The sequence below is a fragment of the Apodemus sylvaticus genome, chromosome 2 (genome assembly GCF_947179515.1).
Source record: "Apodemus sylvaticus chromosome 2, mApoSyl1.1, whole genome shotgun sequence".
Classification (NCBI taxonomy): Eukaryota; Metazoa; Chordata; class Mammalia; order Rodentia; family Muridae; genus Apodemus; species Apodemus sylvaticus.
Window position 1 is genome coordinate 93419056 of NC_067473.1, and position 17949 is coordinate 93437004.

The following is a 17949-nucleotide window of genomic DNA, read 5'->3' on the forward strand; positions in this document are numbered from 1 at the left end:
GTTTTTTCCTCAGTAAAAGCTTAACTCATCTTCAAGCAGCTTTGGTAACCCTCCTCTCTGCTTCCACATTTTGCATGCAATTAATTATAGCGTTTAAATAATTCACTGCAATTCAAAACTTTGCAAGGTGAATCTACATTTTCCCTTTTCCCTTGCCCAAACTTTCTACAATCCCCCATCTTTCTGCCTAGTGTAAAATAAAGCAATATGTCCGGTAATGTTGTAAAACACAAACCACACATTGAGAAATAACACAATTATTCCATACCAGTTTATTTTAGATAATGTGCTTCAAAAACTTTATCATAAATAACCTTTCACATCATAAAATAACTTAGTACGATTTATAATAAAACTTCTGAGAATTTAACATCTCATCAAAATACATTAAACTGTGGCTTGAAAATATGATTAATCCTTTTCACTTTCCTTTTATTTGAGGGCATAAAAGACCAAAAAAATACTCAACACTATTGCTACACATTTAAAGTTTCAACAAAGCAATATTTGGCTTATTTGAATGTAACCTGGCCATCCTAAATTAGCAGTTTTCTTTTGCACAGTTCTTTGTAGTTTTTGTCCCTTTTGACTTGGATTTCTGTTTCCTCTCGGCTTTCTTCCTCAGGCTCGCCTCTCTCTCCCTCGGCAAAGTCATCTCTGAGCCCTCGTGCAGTTGAACTCAGCCCCTTGACATCAGTTTCTGTAATCCTTGCATCAGCGTGGGGAGCGACTGCTTGAGTAACTACAAAGGTATTTCAAAACTTCAGTGCAATTTGGTTCAGTTATTTCCATTCGGATGCCATCACCGTTCGGGGAGATTAATCACGGGCACCCACTGATCCATGTAGCGACTTTCCCGGCAAAAACAAATAAGTTGACTTAAGGCAGGATCCTTCCATTGTGATGAATGTGGGTTCTGAGAACAGATTTAGAAAAAATTACTTCCCCAGAAAATAATCAGCTTCTGCTACTAATTGTACTACTTGTGAAAGGGTCAAACCCCGAACATTCTGCTAAACAGCATTTGGCAAAGTCTAAACACCTGTAATGCACACTGAACTACAGAGTTTTGCATATTAACTACTCCAGTTTGCATGAGGTTATCATTCTTAAGCCCGCCCTTCCAAGCATGTACCCTAGTGGGGGTCATAAGTAAATACTCCTGAAAAACATTCTCAGGCTGTGTGCACGGTGAGAACTGCAGGGCAGGCAGCCGGACTCTTATCTTCCCTGACGATGAATAGCACTTTTCACTGGCCTCAACATTCAGACTGCCACTTCCCTACACAAGTCAGAAGTACAAAAACAAAAGAACCCCAGAAGAGCAAAACTGCACTTTCTGAAAACACTATCCACCCGCCACACATTTTTAAGCGGTGGGGAGGAGCGTGGAGAGGGCTCGTTTTAACAAACTCAAGGGCAGCAAAGAAAAGAACTCCACTCCGTACACTTCAGAGTATCTATACCCAGGGGATTACTAAGGTCTGTCTCCCACACCACTTCTATCTTTAGCTTTGACAGCAAATGAAGAATGAAGATGACTTCTTAATGAAGGGTGAACCGGGAATTTATTTGGCTTTATCTAATCTGTTCTGCTCAAAGAATTAGTCACGCGAGGTAGAGCAGAGGTAGGCAGGGGTAGCCGGCAGCCTGCTGACTCACAGAGATATCTTCCGCCGCTGGAGGCCACCCACGAGCTTAGACACGCTCCATTCCATATCAGAACCCCCGCGAGATCGGCGTCCGGCTAGCTCGGACAAGGTCCACCCCAGCAGACTCTGGGCTGCAGCCCCGGGTCTCTTACCGTCACCAGCACACAGTGCAGGTCCGGGGTCTGCGCGGCACCCCCGCTCTCCGCCGGGCCCGCGTCGTTCTCCAGTAGCAGCAGCTCTGCTAGCCGACCCGGGTTGCTGACCCGCAGGATGTTGATGTCGTTCTCGCAGCAGAACGCACGGATGAGGGTGAAATGGATCTGCAGAGCCACGTCCCGGTCGTCGTCTTCGTCCGCAGCCAGCAGGCACAATACCACGTTGTCGGGGTCTCTGCGGGCAGCGGGACAGCGGTGAGTGCATACGCTCCGGGGGGGAGCGCGGGGGTGCGCGGGGGAGAGGCGGATGGGTGGGCGAGCGGGGACGCGGGCGGCCGGGGCCACTTACACGTTAAGCAGCTTGGCAGCCTCGTACACGCCGACGGTAATAGTGCGCTGACTCCGAGCCTTGCTGAGCACTTCCTCCAGGGCATCGCCCACCGTGTCCATCCTGCGGACGGCAGGGCGAGAGCGGGTCAGCCGAGTGCCCGGCCGCCGAGGCTGGAGGGGCGGCGGCCACCGAGTCCGCAGGCACACTTACCTTTCAGTCTTCTGCTCTGCAGCCGAGAATTCCTCCAAAGTCATATTGCAAGTGCGAGTCCCTCACGCGGCGCGCGGGCTGCTCCTGGCCCCCACAGTGCGCGCCGGCTCTGCGCTCGCTCCCACCCGCCCTTCTCCGCTCCCTCCGGCTTCTCGCCCAGCCTCGCCGGGGAACCGCACTCAGCTGCCTCGGGGCCACTGGAGGACAAAGGGCCGGAGTCCGGAGATATGGGGCTAGCCCTCAGCCAACCACGTCCAGCCTCATTTGCATGCAGTTAGGCCATTGGGTTATGCAAATTAGCAGACCTTGACACTCCGACCCTCGCTCCACCCAACTAGGCAGAGTTGAGCGGAAGTGGGCGGAGCTACACGGGAGGGAGCCCGCGGGACGAAGGTGGTGCTAAAACCCGGTTGGTGGGGTCCTCAGCCAGCTCTAGGTAGTTTGTGGAGCCATCTGGTGCGGAGGGCTTTGCAGTGGTTCGGCTGTCCTCAGCGCTGACTGAAACAGTCTGTCAATTGTTTTTCTGGTTGTGGACATCTTTTGATTGTCATTTCGTGTCCTTTGTGTTAAAGGGCTGCTTTTTAAAATTCATTTCCAGGGATTAATGTGCTTCAGTCTTGATGTTAGTAAGCATATATTTAAGTGTCCAGACATACCAGGCAAAGCTTGCTTCAGAAGTGTTTATATGCAAGTTTCAGATAAAGCTGCTTATTCCCAGTAGTGCTCTTTCGGTGCCCTGATGGCTGGTTTGATTTGGTTTTGGTTGGCTGCGAGAATTTGAAACTCCAGGGAGAAAAATCTCAGCACATTTGTATGTAGTGATGGCACAGTACCAAGTTGGAATCTTTTCTACAAAAAGCTGATGAAATTTCTGCCCACTCCATGTAAGGCGGGGAGCTGGTGATCACAAGTTTAATGAGCCAAAACCACCGTTCTTAAAATCTTTCCTGAAAAAGGCTCCTCTGATCAAGAGCTAAGAGACAGTTTCTGTGAAACTCAGAGATGCCACAGTCTAAATTCGAGGTGCTCATGATGTTCCGTGAGCTTCCCATCAAAGGCAGACGAGTATGACACTGCCTTTACTGTCCATGATCTCATTCTGAATTACTGTCGCTGAATCGTGAAGCTGTAACTGTAGTACATTCTAGCCATGTGCTAAAATTTCACCTTTGAGATAATAACAACTTATAGGTAAAAGGCAAACCTTCAAAACTGCAAGCCGGAGTTATAAATTAAAAACAATTTTTAATGCAAAATTTTACTGGATAGCTCAAAACTCCCTTTGTTTTATGAGCTAATTCAATAAACACAAAAGCATTGCCTGAACCTACTAGTCACAGAGAGTGGTGAAACTGCTGCCCATAGGTTTACATTCCTAACAGTGCTTATACTGAGGTCACTGGGCAGCTTACCGTTACAGAAGTAAATTTTGCAGAGGTACATGTGAGTTTTGCATCCTTAAGTTTTTATTCTTGTGGACAAAATATTTTCAAATTCTCTTAATCTCAACTTAATGGGAAATGGATAGGTTGGTTTTCAAATTCACTTATTGGAGATGTCCCCAAGAGACAATATAAGTGTCAGTATATGACTTACACTGAGTGCTTGTAAACCTCATACTTATGCCTTCAATCTTTAAAGGGCTATGCCTGTTAAAGAATTCCTCGGGGCTGGAGAGATGGCTCAGCAGCGAAGCACACTGGCTGTCCTTCCAGAGGTCCTGAGTTCAATTCCCAATGAGATCTGATGCCCTCCTCTGGAATGCAGGTGTATGTGTAGTTAGAGCACTCAAATAAAAATAAATAAATATATAAATAAATAATAAATAAATAAGGGAGAGGGAGAGACTATGAATTCCTCTACCATGGACCTGGGATTCTAGCTCAGTGGTAGAGCAGTTGCCTAGCGTGTTCCAGGCCCAGGCTCAGAATTTGATCTCTAGCCCTGCAAAACAGCAACAGGAACAAAATTTCAATATTGAAGTTTAGGCTTCAATTGTGATGGTTAACAGTGATCATTACCTTAATGGTGATCTAGAATCATCACTGAAACACCAGATCATCTAGATTAGGGTGCATAAAACCATTCCATGGGCTTGGAGCCTTCACTGCATGTGAAAAGGAAAACAGCTACACTAAGCCTGGGCATTCCTGGTTCATTCCTAACCGAGGACACCCCAACTCTGGCTGTCAAGCCTTCCCCAGGATGGACTGTACTCAGGAATGAACCCTTCCTTTCTTAATTTTGCTGCAGGAATAAGACAGGTAACTGGCACTTAAGCATGTTTAGCTTTATGAAACCAAAATTACCCAAATTGATCCGAGTCATAATTTGGAGACTAATGAACTGTGTTCCCTAGAACTCCAGGGTTCTGCCCATTAGACACTTCTTAAAAGTTCTCTGGAAGGATACAAGCTGACCAAGAATTAGAGGATCATGTGACAGCAGAGACTATGACTTCATCAGCTTTGTATCCTCAACACCAAGCACAATTCCTACTTTCAGTAGTACAGTGGGTGTCATGAGTTGAAAAGAACCTGAGAATTAATCAACACTTCATGACCCTACAGTCCTGTACATGAAAGCTCAGAAAACTCAACTTTAACATCAATTCAAACACTCAAGCCCTGAACAATTTCTGGTCCTTTCTCTACAAAGACTCCATGATCTAATCCAATCTAATCCAATGTATTAAACAGGGTTCTTAGGAGTAGTGGAACATATAAAATGAATATATATGTATGCATATGTATATGTATACACACACACACACACACAAAGGGGATTTATTAGGTTGACTTACAGGCAGTCTATAGTCCAACTAATCCAACAATGGCTGGCTATGAACAGAAATTCCGAGAATCAGAAGTTGTTCACCCCATGAGGCTAGATGTCTCAGCTGGTCTTCTGAAATCGCACTGATGGCTGTGAAGGAATAGACTTGCTAGCAAGGCAGGCAACGAGCAATGCTTCCTTTCTCCACATAAGCTTCCAACACAAGGAGTGGCCCAGATTAAAGGTGTGACTTTCCCACCTCAAGACCAACATTAAAGAAGTGTGCCTTGTCACCTCAAGATCCAGATTAAAGAAGTATGTCTTCCTGCCTCAGGATCTGGATTAGAAATGGATCTTCCTATTTCAAATTAAGCAAAAAATTCTCACTGGGATATCCTCTATTTTTGAATTTTAGATAATTCCAGATATAGTGAAGTTGACAACCAAGAATTGCATCACACCTATGTTTCAACTGGATTTTAGGACAAGATGGTATTCACTGTCATCAGCTAGTTATGCTGAAAGTCCCATAATTTCTCATCTAAATGGAATCTGTGGGACAGTAGAACCATGTGCTATTTATGCCAATTCAGATGAAACATAATACTATAGTGCCCCAGTAAAGACAATTGTTTGAAGTTTAAAATGTGTATAACGTAGTAAAAGTTGAGTATTTATCCCTAACAAACTATACTTCATGCTGTGCTTAGCCTTATAAAAAGGCATTTTATCCAAGTCTTGAAAGAGTCTTCTGGTATTCAAAAAATATTCATGTCATCCATTCTGACTCAGACAAGCTTGTGTCACATTACCTCATTGCTGAGTCTACCTGGAATGTATCATCAGTGATTGTCTTCTGTGGGAGTTAGAGTTGGAAGGAGGAACCGCATCCAGCTTCCCTGCTTGATTGCAGTTGTATATGAGGGACCGGGATTAAGGTGATAGACGTTTATAGTTCACATAACAACTCCAATATGTAAAGTTATTGATTTAGATAAAATTTCTTTTGCTGTGATAAAAATACCATAGCAACTTGGGGAGGAAACAGTTTATTTGGTTTATATATCCTGAATCACAGTTCATTGGTGGAGAAGCCAAGGCAGGAAGTCACATCAGGCAGGAGCCTGGAGGCAGGAGCTGCTGCAGAGCCCAGGGCAGGACGGGCGCTGTTACTGTCCTGTTCCCCATGGCTTGGCTAGACAGCCCTCTGAGTGTAGAACCTGTGACCAGCAGAGGTGCCAGGGATAGCACCTCTTACAGTGGGCTGGACCCTCCCACATAAGTCACTAATTAAGAAAATATGCTACAGACTTACCTGCAGCTCAATCTTACAGAAGCAATGTCTCAATTGAGGTTCCGTCCTCTCAGATGGCGCTAGTTTGTGGCAAATTAACAAAAAACTAAACAGCACAGTTACAATTTTGTTTGTTTCTGCCAGAGTCTCAAGCTCTCAATCCTCCTGCCTCAGCCTCCTGAGTGCTGGAATTACAGGTATGCAGCATCATACCTTCCTAATGTCATTTTAAAACTACTCCAGGTAGTCCCAGGTATTGAAGTATAGAGAACTAGAATGACATTTTAATTATATTTATAAAATCTTTAAATGGTTATATCTAGTACTCAAGGGGAAGTAGGTATTAGACAATTATTAAATTATTTTGATGTTTTGCATATTAAAATTTTGTGACATCATCCTCATTCTTATCATACATACATTCCTCTTACTGGTTCTATAATACAAAATTGTATGATTCCCTCTTTTAAACAGTAGCCAATGCTACTGAAGGAAAGGAGCCTGTTATTTCAGTGTGAGTCAACTCAGTCTACTGCCTAGAGCTGAAACCCCAAGTGAAACAATCACAAGGCTTCAACTTCTTGTTGCTCTTGTTTATCTGCATAGAACTTCTAAGTCTTTTTTGGTTTGTGCTTTTTGTTGTTGTTTGTTTGTTTGTTTGTTTGTTTGTTTTAAAGCAAACCTGTGAGTTTACCTCCATTTTTTGTTTCAGAACATTATTTAGACAAGATTTACCATCAGTTATAAGTGTGTCTTTCCTTAGGATCAGTATTTCCTTTAAATTTGTAGCTTGGATATGAAAAGTTCTCACACCACTCCCCTTCCCTCTCTTCCCCCGCCTCCTGCTCCCACTCCTTCACCCCTCCAAAGCTTGGACAGCGAAGGTTTAGTCTGCAGTTAATGGTGCTACTTTAGACGGCAGCAGAAATGTTAGGAGCTGGTGCCTAGCTGGAAAAAGTAGGTAACTGGGGATGTGCTTCTGATGGATAGCCCTAGTTCTGGGTCCCTTCCTTTCTCTTGCCTCCTTCCCACCAGGGTTAGGCACCCTCTGTCTCTTGTTCCCACGTGATGACCTCCCAGCTGGCACAGTCAACAGAGCGTTTGAAACTCTGAGCCACAACAACTCTTTCTTTTCTTCTTTATGTCAGGTATATTTTTCTTCTTTCAGCCATGAGAAGTGTGTCTAAGATAGAATGAAACATGAAAGTTTAGTTTCTTGACCCATCACAGGAATGGGAAAAAGTCCAATATGATCATAATGATCTCTGCCCACTCCTGAGTGTGAGCAAAACTCTTGACTTGCTTTAACTAATAAAATATGAAAATAGGGTTTTACATTCCGTTGCAAACAGGAAAGGACTTTGTAAGTGTAATTAAGGTCCTAAGCAGTTGACTCTGAATGAAAGAAAGGGAAATTCTCCTGTGTAGCCCTGACTCAGACAGATAAGGTCATGTTGGTGTGTGCACATGTAGTCGTTCATGTGTGTGCCTGCCTATGTTGTGTTCTTGGGAGTCAGATTAGATAGATGTCTCCTTGGCCCAGAACAGACCATGTGGGGGACAGTGGCTGGATTGTTAGCTGCAGGTGAGGTCTTTAGAAGAGAACTGGACCCTCTCTAAAGAGAGACTGAATATATTTTTCCATTGTTGGCTTGAAAGAAGCAAACTGCAGTAACAAGGAAAGCAGTTATTCTAACAGCCTATGGAAGCTTAGAAACGCATCCTTCCTCATCAGGCTTCTAGATGGCAATGTGGCCTGACCAACACTGATCTAAGCATGCTGTGACTTAGAGCAAGAGACCAGTGGTCTGTGTCCAGACTGTTAGTACTACTACATACTGTTATTATTAATCTATTAATTAAATGTCTTAGACAGTTTCACACATATACAAAACACATATTGCCCACTCGCATCCCCCACCTGCCAATCACCTCATCAACACTATTCCCACAAATCTTCTGTCTCACACTGATGGTTATTTACTTTGTTTTGTGACCCACTGAGATTACCCAAGGCTGTCTGTTCGACCATGAATTTGGAGGCCAGTGGTCTCAGCAGTGGGTGCACAACTAAAGAGGGTCCCCATCTTCCAGAGTCCATCACTAGCAATGGTTCATAAGTAAAAGGTGACGCCCAGGGAGCCCTCCCCACTCCCTGTTCTTTGACTTATTAATAGAACTTATCTTCTAGAGTCTGATGCAGGTAACTATAGTAATTGAAGGTTAGTAATTGCAATACTTTTTTTTTTTTTGTAATTGCAATACTTGTATTGAGTCTACAGAATGGTGGTTCATAGTCTTTGCTCTATTGTCTGACTCTTACTTACGTCCTGCATTTTCCTCTGCACTATTCAGAGGAAATATTTCCTCTGCTCTTTCAGAGGACCCAAGTTTGGTCTCAACTCCTAAATCTGATGACTTACAACTGCCTATAATTCCAGACCCACAGGGATCTGATGCTTCTGGGGGCACCTGCACTCACATACACATATGTACTCCTACATTCACATAATTAAAAATAAAATATATCTTTTTAAAAATTCTTAAACTGTTTAACATTTATTTGTTTTACTTTGTGTGTATGTATGATGTGTGTGATATATGTGTATATGACTTGTATGTGTGATATTTGTGTGTGCTGTGTGTATGGTATGTGGTGTGTGTGTGTGTGTGTGTGTGTGTGTGTGTGCATATCTAGTGTGAGAGAGAGAAATTGAGAGAGATATGTTTGTGCACATATGGGCACACATGTAGAAATGTCAGCAGACAACTTTCAGGAGTTCTGTCCTCCCACCACATAGGTTCTAGGGATCAAACTCAGATTGTCAGGCTTGATGTCAAAAGTTCTTATCTAAGCTACTAAACATGGATGATACGTTACCTCCCATGTAAAACTGTTCAATATTCCCAGTTCCACCAATTTGGAGTTTAAGAATTACTTATCCGATGGCAACTCTTTTCTGCTATAAAGAACCATGGTAGTTTGACATGGTGGCATATGCCTATAATCCCATACTCAGGAGATAGAAATAGGAGGGCTGCCACTGAGTCAGTCGAGGCTACATGGAGATGGGGATGGTGGGGAGAGAGAGTAATGGAATCATGGTGTTGTGGGCAGTTTGGGCCAGCTGCCCTGTGTTGCTTCTAGATGTTCAAATCTCACCAGCCAGTCAGCATGTCAAAATAAGAGGACTAGAGCCTTTAAGGTTCCCCTCACTCCATTTCCCTACCTCTCAACGAGAGTTTGCCTCAGAAGGCATCCATCCCAGGAGTGTTTTGAGAGGCTCTATTCAACAGGTTGGCTTCAGGGGAAGAAGATGGGTGCCTTGGTAGCCGACCGTTGCAGGTCTGCCCCTGCTCTTACAGGCTGGGAACTTCCTCCCTGAAAGAAATGATCCTCTTCCCACATCAGCTTCTTTGCAAAGTTTGCCTCTTCCTCTCAACAGCTCTGTCCTTGAACCTCTTCTCTGTCTGTCCCCATGGTTCTCATGACCTCATCTAGGCTCATGGCCTTGATATTGCTACTCCGGTGACTATCAAATGTATGCGCGGTCGGCTGAGCCGTGTGCTCACTCATCTGTATCAGTAAGCATTTCGAACTTCAGATGACAAAAGTTGTCCAGCCTCTTGTTCTTCTAAATCTGTCCCTGCTGTGGTCGCTGGCACCGCCAGTCCTCCCTCCAGCTCCTTTCTCTCTCAGCCCTCTTCCACTCTATCAGTAAATACTATTGGCTCTACTTCAAACTGTAACGTCAGGCAACCTTCTCTTGTGCTCGCCGCTAAGTCCCTCTAAGATGAATGTATGCACTGGTCTCTGGCCTGTTCACCTCCAGAAGTGTAAACTACACCCTCTGATACAACTGATCTGCAAAGGTCGTGCTCTGTCTTTTTAAGTACATCACCGCTCATCCTCTGACACATCTGTCTTTCTTAAAAACTTTGTCTACCTGACTGTCCTCTATTGGCCATCTCAAGTATAGTTCAGTGGTTAGAACAGTGGTTTGCAACCTTCCTAATGCTGCGACTTTTAAATATAGTTCCTCAGGTTGTGATGGTCACCCCCCTCACCATAAAATTAATTTTGTTGTTACTTCACAACTGTAATTTTGCTATAATTTTACTATTATAAACCGCAATGTATCTAGCTAATATGCAGGGTATATATGTATATCTTATATACAACTCCTATAAAAGGGTTGTTCAGCCCCCTAAAGGGGGGTTTGGTTCACTGATCAATCTCTGAGTGACCAGAACAGTGCCTTACATACAGTAGACCCTTAAACATTTTTTTAACTCAGATCTTATGCTGAAAAGATGTATGTATGGATTTAAGGTTATGGCAAATGAACTAGAATTAGGTCTGTAACCCGGTCTTTTTGTACATACCAAAGTAGAAACTGTCTTGATGGAACACTACTCTGCTTGTGGCCTTGCTAAAGCACAGAAGCTGTGCCTACTATTACACATTATTCTTCATACTCCCTCCATGCTGCCCTAATGTTTGTTGAATAGGTTGTTTGTTTTGTAAAAGCCATCAACTGGTATGTTTTATAAACTAGTGATCGGTGATCTCTACTAACTTACGCTGAACTCTAAAACTTAGTAAGTTAAAAAGGTGCTTAATTGCCAAATTCAAGGCTTATTCTTTCAATGTAGCATAAACAGATTATGGGTCTTTTGTTTGTTTTTGTGTTGGGGACTGAATCTTTGTTATATTCTACCACTGAAGTCTCCGATTCTGTAAAGGTTTTAGGGAGGTCCTTTTTTTTAGATGGGAGAGTTTAAAGATGCAGTGCAAATAAGGATAACAAACAATTTTCAGAAGATTGAAAACAAAAGAAATGAAGAATAAAGGAAAGCTAGAGCAGTCTTTACTACAATTTCAACGTTTACCCCTCTAACTTCAGTGCTTTTAAGAAAGCAGTAAACCTTACGTTGTAAGATAGCATTCACACACTGTGACTCTCTGACCTGTGTGAGCACTTCTGTGCTTCACACACCAACCATATCAGTGTGTGGCAGAGTGATGGACAGTGTTTAACAGCATTCTCGTGATGACATACATGATTTTCTCCATATGTTTTGGTTCAGCTCCTTATAAGACCCAGGAGTGAGCCCAGGAATGAAAAATAGTTTTGTTAATACTTCTGACCACCAAACACAAACGAGTCATGGATTTTCTAGGATTTTTCAGCCGGAGCCTCAAAGGGCGAACAAGTTGTCCTCTTGATTGTAAGCAGCCTCACTACAAGTGCATGAGAAGTTGCTTGTAGACTCATTTCATTGCTTACATTTTATCCCTGGTCTGTATTTAAGGACGTTTTGAAGTGATGTTGTACAATTAAGATCTGTGTAGCTACTTTGTATGTGTAGCCAACTATGATAAATCTAGTTTGATGTCCTTCCAAGGATGTGCATTAGATAATACGTCCTGTAATGCAGGTTATTTGCTGGCTCCATCACTCAGTTTTTTTCATTTGCCAAATAGTTATGAAACCTAAAAAGAAAAAAAAAGACCCACAAAACAGAATTCTCTCCAGACAATATGGACGTCAGCCCCACACAGGCAGAGCAGAGGTGTGGCTGTAGTGGCCTAAAGGGAATGGGACTCTCGGTAGGCATCAGTTTCTACCCAGCACATGTATGCAGCCCACACACATGTATGCAGCCCACACACATGTATGCAGCCCACACACATGTATGCAGCCCAGCCACAGCCCGAGACACGCTGTGAGCACAACTGGAAATAAGACAGCTGTTCTCTAAGTCCAGTCCAGCTCTAATATTTTGTACTCATTCATTTGTTATTCTGTTATTTTCTGCATTCACTGAAACATGCCATCCCTTATTACCACTGAGAGAGACCAACAGACAGAGACAGAGACAAAAAGACACGTATGCATACAGAGACAGACAGACAGACAGATACAGTGGCAGTGTTTTGGCCTTAAAATTTAAATCTCCGCCGGGCGGTGGTGGCCTGTAATCCCAGCACTTTGGGAGGCAGAGGCAGGCGGATTTCTGAGTTCGAGGCCAGTCTGGTCTACAGAGTGAGTTCCAGGACAGCCAGGGCTACACAGAGAAACCCTGTCTCGGAAAAAAAAAATTAAATCTCCAAAGAATGTGTCTAAGACTTCAAAACACATTTTCTACAGCTTTGCTATTGATTTTTCAAAATTTCCAGTTCACCTCCAGAGTTCCGTCGAAGCTCTCTCTCTTGCAGTTTGCTGTATTAACCTCAACACATTGACTGCTTCCCAAATGCTGTGGTGTACAGTTTGGCCCTGAGTCCTCATAAACAGGCCACACCTGGGAGCTGGTAGGAACTCAAGCATCGGAGAACATCTACAACAGATGGGGAAACGACTGGGGCCAGGTGGGCTTCTTGTTTAATGACCATCTGAATTAAGTTCAGTTAATTTGGCGTGTCTCTAATTATCCCTAGCAACTGGACCCTCTACTCCGGTTTAGAAGTTTAGGTTTATATATTACATGTAAACTGCCAAAACACGCCCGCCCATCTGTGACCCAAAGCTATACACACGTGGCCTTGAATCCAGCCACAGTTCTCATTTGGTTTGAGCTCCTAGGAGCCTTGAAGGCAGGCAGTCCTCTCCAGGGCTCTGCTGTCTGCTCTTCTCAGGTTTGGCGACATTTCCCCCTTTATTCTTTGCTAGGATTTTATCAATAAGCAAGCTTCTAAACTAATATAATATGCTTCTTTGCACAGTATTCAAAACTCAAGAGTGTCTAGACCCATGCAATGGCAGATGCCTATAATTCCAGCATTAGGAAAAAAAAAAAACATTCTTCTTTCAGGGATAAAAATCATACAAATGATATTTAAGAAGCAGCATTAACTGAGGCAATATGTCTGTTTAGTACTTATAGTTATACGTTGTTAATGATATGGTACCACTTTATAGTTGCCTTTTTAACTGTATTTGTTCTGATTTCTTTCATCTCAATAAAGCACTATATCTGTTTGCATTTTCTCTAACCTTTACACTGTCATTGATGGCCTCCCAGTCTACCCACTATGATGAAAACCTCCTCTGAATTTCAGTGCAGCCAAGGCTACAACCAATATGCAAGGTCCTTCTTGGATGAAGTAAGCCCTCATGAAGAGAGATTTGACAATGGGAATGATGTATTTCCGTGTGCTAAAGAGTTGGCCTTGATGTTATGAAAATATTTCTCTTCTGCGCCTCTTTATATACCAAACAACGACTTCCCCCAAATCCACTTTAGAATGCCAGTATGTTTTCTTTCATCCTCTGAAGGCTTCCTGTGTTTGTGAACTTTCAAACCAGCAACTGCAGCCTCAACATCTGGACCCTCCCACCTTAGGGGACATTAATTAGCTGACAGTATCCAGTAACTAGAGGCCAGAGTATAAAGGACGAAAGGGCCAGGCTGAAATGGTTGAGGAATGTAGCAGCTGGCTGGCAGGCAGGCAGCACCTCAGAACTGGCCATGGCTCACATGGTTAATACTGTTGCTCCCGGAATTGGGCTGCCGTGCCAGGAACACGTTTCCCCCGCCCCCCCCCCCACCTCACCCCCTCACCCCTTCACCCCCTTACCCCCACCCATCTGACCCCCTGGCCACTATGCTGTGCTTGTCTGCCGGAGGGCTGGGGACCATTATCAACTCCCAGCTGTCATTTGATCTCCATCTGGCTGCTGTCATTAGAGATGCCTTTTATCGTCTGCCAGAAGTATAAAGCTGAAGACATTTCTGTTTCTCACAGATCTTTGCTTCTGGCCCTTGCTTTTCTACTTTTCAAATGATTCTGTCCGAATGTTTCCCATCATTGGCAAGAGAGGACTCACTAGAATATTTACCCACAAGTTATAACACTTCTTGCTAAGTGAACTACACGTAATGTGTTAATGATCATGTGTGTGAGCACAGATGCGTGTGGATCACAGAGAGCATGTTGACGTCAATCTCCTGCCCTCCTATTTGAAACAGGATCTCTTGTTTGCAGCTGCATGTGCCAGGTTAGCTGGCTCTGTGGATTCTTTGCCTACATTTCAGGGATCAGAGATGCTCGCTACCACATCTGGCTGTACATGGGTGCTGAAGCTTTGAACTCAGATACTTACACTGGAGCACTTTGCCCCCTGAGCCTTTCTCCCAATCACGACAATGGGACTTTTGAAATAGAAGTCCTAAAGGTGGTCTGTCACTTGGTTGACTTCAAATATAGTCTTCAATTAAGTGTGATTTTTGAACTCCTTATATAAATGTGAGCTTTGCTTGTATGAGCTCATGCTGTGGCATGTTTCTGAGGTTGTAGATCATGACAACCTAGTGATGCAATGATGCAGGTCTCCCCAAATTAAAAAAAAAAATAAGTCCAGTGTACCATGGGCTGTGTTTTCTAATGGTTTAACCACCTGAGGATGACAGAAGAGCACATTCTGAGACGATACTTTATGCACTTCATCAACTAAATGGTCTACTCCCAGCCTAGTGACTTATGGTTGTGCTCCTCTGGTAGCTAGGATTCAGGTCTCAATCAAGGATGCTCTTTTGAAAGTGATTTCACATTCCACATGCACTGCTGCAAAGGATGCTGGGTAGCATAGGCCCCAAATATCACCAAACAAATGTAGAACCCTTGCTCTATGTAGCAAATTGATCCTTTAAGGGATAATTATAAAGAATTTTTATGTATGCTCTTAGTACAGAGTTTATTAAAAAAAATTAAAAGCCGGGTGGTAGTGGCACATGCCTGAAATCCCAGCACTCTGGGAGGCAGAGGCAGGCAGATTTCTGAGTTCGAGGCCAGCCTGGTCTACAGAGTGAGTTCCAGGACAGCCAGGGCTATACAGAGAAACCCTGTCTCAGAAAAAACCAAATTCAAAAAAACAGAAAACAAAAAAAAAATTAAGATACAACTTTCATTCCAGCTCTATGCTATGTATGTAGAAATAATAGGATGGCCACATGTAAAAATGTAAGCAGTGCTCCTCTGAGCACAAGATCACAAGTTATGCTGGTTTTTTTTCTTCACAATTTTTATTGATGTTTTCCCTAATAAACAAATTTTACTTAAGACATTTTAAAGTAAGGCTAGAGAGTTCAGCAGTTAAGAGCACTTGTTGATCCTGTGATGCAGTTAAGAGCACTTGTTGATCCTGTGACGACTCAGGTTCAATTTGCAGCACCACAAATGTCACACAATTGTCTTTAACAACAGTTTCAGGGATCCTGACACCCTCTTCCAGTCTCTGGGAACAATGTACACACATGATGCACAGACAAATCACACATACATATAAAATAGCAAAGTAATTAATTTTTTTGATTAAAATATTTTCTGAGATGAAATTTATCTTCCATGAAGCAAAAGACACTTGTGTAACCCAGTAAAGAGATAAGGCCAAATCAAGCTCTGACCCTAACAGTGGTATATGCTAGTAAAGCAGATGCTTGGATCATGTCAGAAGACTTCCTGCCTGTCATTTCACATAGCCTCTCTTCCCATAAATAATTTCTGTTCTTATCAGAACAGTTACTTAGGTCATTTTTGTCAAGTCATATATATGTGCACATATATACACACAAACACTTTGTTGTTTGGTTGACTATTTGTTTTTGAGATAGGATCTTAGTACAAAATCTAGGACCCATAGCTGGCTTAAATTCTCAATCCTTATAACCTAGTTTACTGAGTCTCTGTCTAGTTCATAACAGTTTGTATGTATGTGTGTACACTTAACTGAATGACATAGCATCAATATGAAGGTTAAGGTCAGCTTTGTGGAATCAGTTTGCTCTTGCCATATTTATTTTCCAGGGATGAACTCAAGTCACCAGGCTTGCATGTCAAATGCCTTTACCTACAGAGTCATCTTGGTGGCTTTCAAAACAGCTTGTTACAAGAAGTTTCTATGCAGACTCAGATAACACACACATGCACACATGCATGTTCATATATAAATACTCCCATATATAAACACCTCCACCCACAAACACCCCAACACAAAAACACATACATAGCCACACACACACACATATACACATACACACACACATGTACAAATCCTCCCATATACAAACACCTCCACAAACACACATATACACACATACATGCTCCATTTTTCTGCATTTGAGGATTTTTACCTTACCAGTGAGGAAATAAGAGAGACTTAAAATAGAACATTTAAAAACTAAGACATACCACTCAAAAGACTTCAGGGAAGACAGAAATAATCATAAGCTGCTCTGAAATCCATTACCTTACTTCAGTAGAGAAATAAAAGACAATGCCAAACTGTGTGTTCTAGATCAGGACTAATTTATCTTTTTCACTGTGTCCTTGTTGACATTGTGAACCACAGGGCACTGACTCAGTACAAAATTGTGAACACTACTCATTAATCAACAAACATTTATTTGTTCTTTTTTTTAAAGGATGTATTTATTTTATGTATATGAGTATGTTGTCGCTGTCTTCAGACACACCAGACTAAGGCATCAGATTCCCATTAAAGATGGTTGTAAGCCACCATGTGGGTGCTGGGAATTGAACTCAGGACCTCCGGAAGAGCAGTCAGTGCTCTTAACTGCTGAGCCGTTTCTCCAGCCCCATTTATTTGTTCTTGGACAATTTATTCTTATTGTGTCATTGATTTGCTCAGATCAATGGATATATAATGATCTGGATATATGATGGAAAAATGGTAGGCATGGTCTCTAACTCCATAGAGGGATCTGATGGCGAAGGTTGATGCTATTTAATACCAGGTAGGCTAGCATGTGGAGGGTTCACAGAGGAAGGGTATGAGCAAACCTGAAGAAACAGAGCAAGAATCGTGCTTTGGCTAGTGAATAAAGGGTAGGTATCAAAAGTGACTGCAGATTGTATGAGCAACTTGGTTAATGGCAGAACCACTTAACTTTATTTTAATCATAGAAAATGAAAAGAAAGTCCGTGGCTCCAGGATGAACTGTGGTGGGGATCAGACCTCAGCTGTGCACTGGGAAGGCAAAGGTGACTTGACAGATGAGATACGGTAATATGAAGAATTGGAAGGAACTGTCCTTAGTGCCCACTAGCTCTTCCTGCGGCACATGCTCTCCAGCTACCCCTCATATCCTTTCTGAGTGTCTAATCCCTCATCCTGCTGAGGTGACAGCTGCTCCTTGTGATTCTGAGATGCATTATTTTGTTTTTTAATTTCTCAAAGTATCACATGCATGGAGTGTTTATATTTTAATTGAACAGATGTTAGGAGGACAGGATGAGTCAAAGATCAAGGTTTTGGAATTCTAATTTCTTAGCAAAGGGAGCTTCTCAGGCTGTGTGTACAAGGCTCACTTTACCAGTCTCTCTTGCTCCTGCATAGTCTCCCTTGCCTTTCCCAATATTTTCTTTGTGACATTTGTGTTGATTGGTTGTCTTTGTTTGGGATCCTAGTTCTGTGACTTTGGAAAACTTCTTCAACATAACCAAACCTCAGCTTAAGTACCTTTGGTGCATTGCACCAATGTTGGCAGACTTGGTGTCTTATACAT

At 42.8% G+C, this 17949-nt stretch overlaps 1 protein-coding gene and 1 long non-coding RNA gene across 2 annotated transcripts in view; one reads left to right on the forward strand and one right to left on the reverse strand.

Moving 5' to 3' along the window:
* Nucleotides 1–257: 257 nt before the first annotated feature.
* Nucleotides 258–2552, reverse strand: Gadd45a (growth arrest and DNA damage inducible alpha). The gene is made up of 4 exons (XM_052173870.1): nt 2349–2552; nt 2157–2258; nt 1805–2042; nt 258–916 (listed from the first exon to the last, which is right to left on the reverse strand). Exons 1-4 carry the CDS (start codon nt 2390–2392, stop codon nt 803–805), a joined length of 498 nt encoding a protein of 165 aa, XP_052029830.1. The 5' UTR covers nt 2393–2552; the 3' UTR covers nt 258–802.
* Nucleotides 1974–17949, forward strand: part of LOC127678715 (uncharacterized) — a 78862-nt gene continuing 62886 nt past the window's right edge. The window contains exon 1 of the long non-coding RNA XR_007976621.1: nt 1974–2062. This is a non-coding gene — a long non-coding RNA (uncharacterized LOC127678715). The remainder of the gene's footprint in view (nt 2063–17949) is intronic.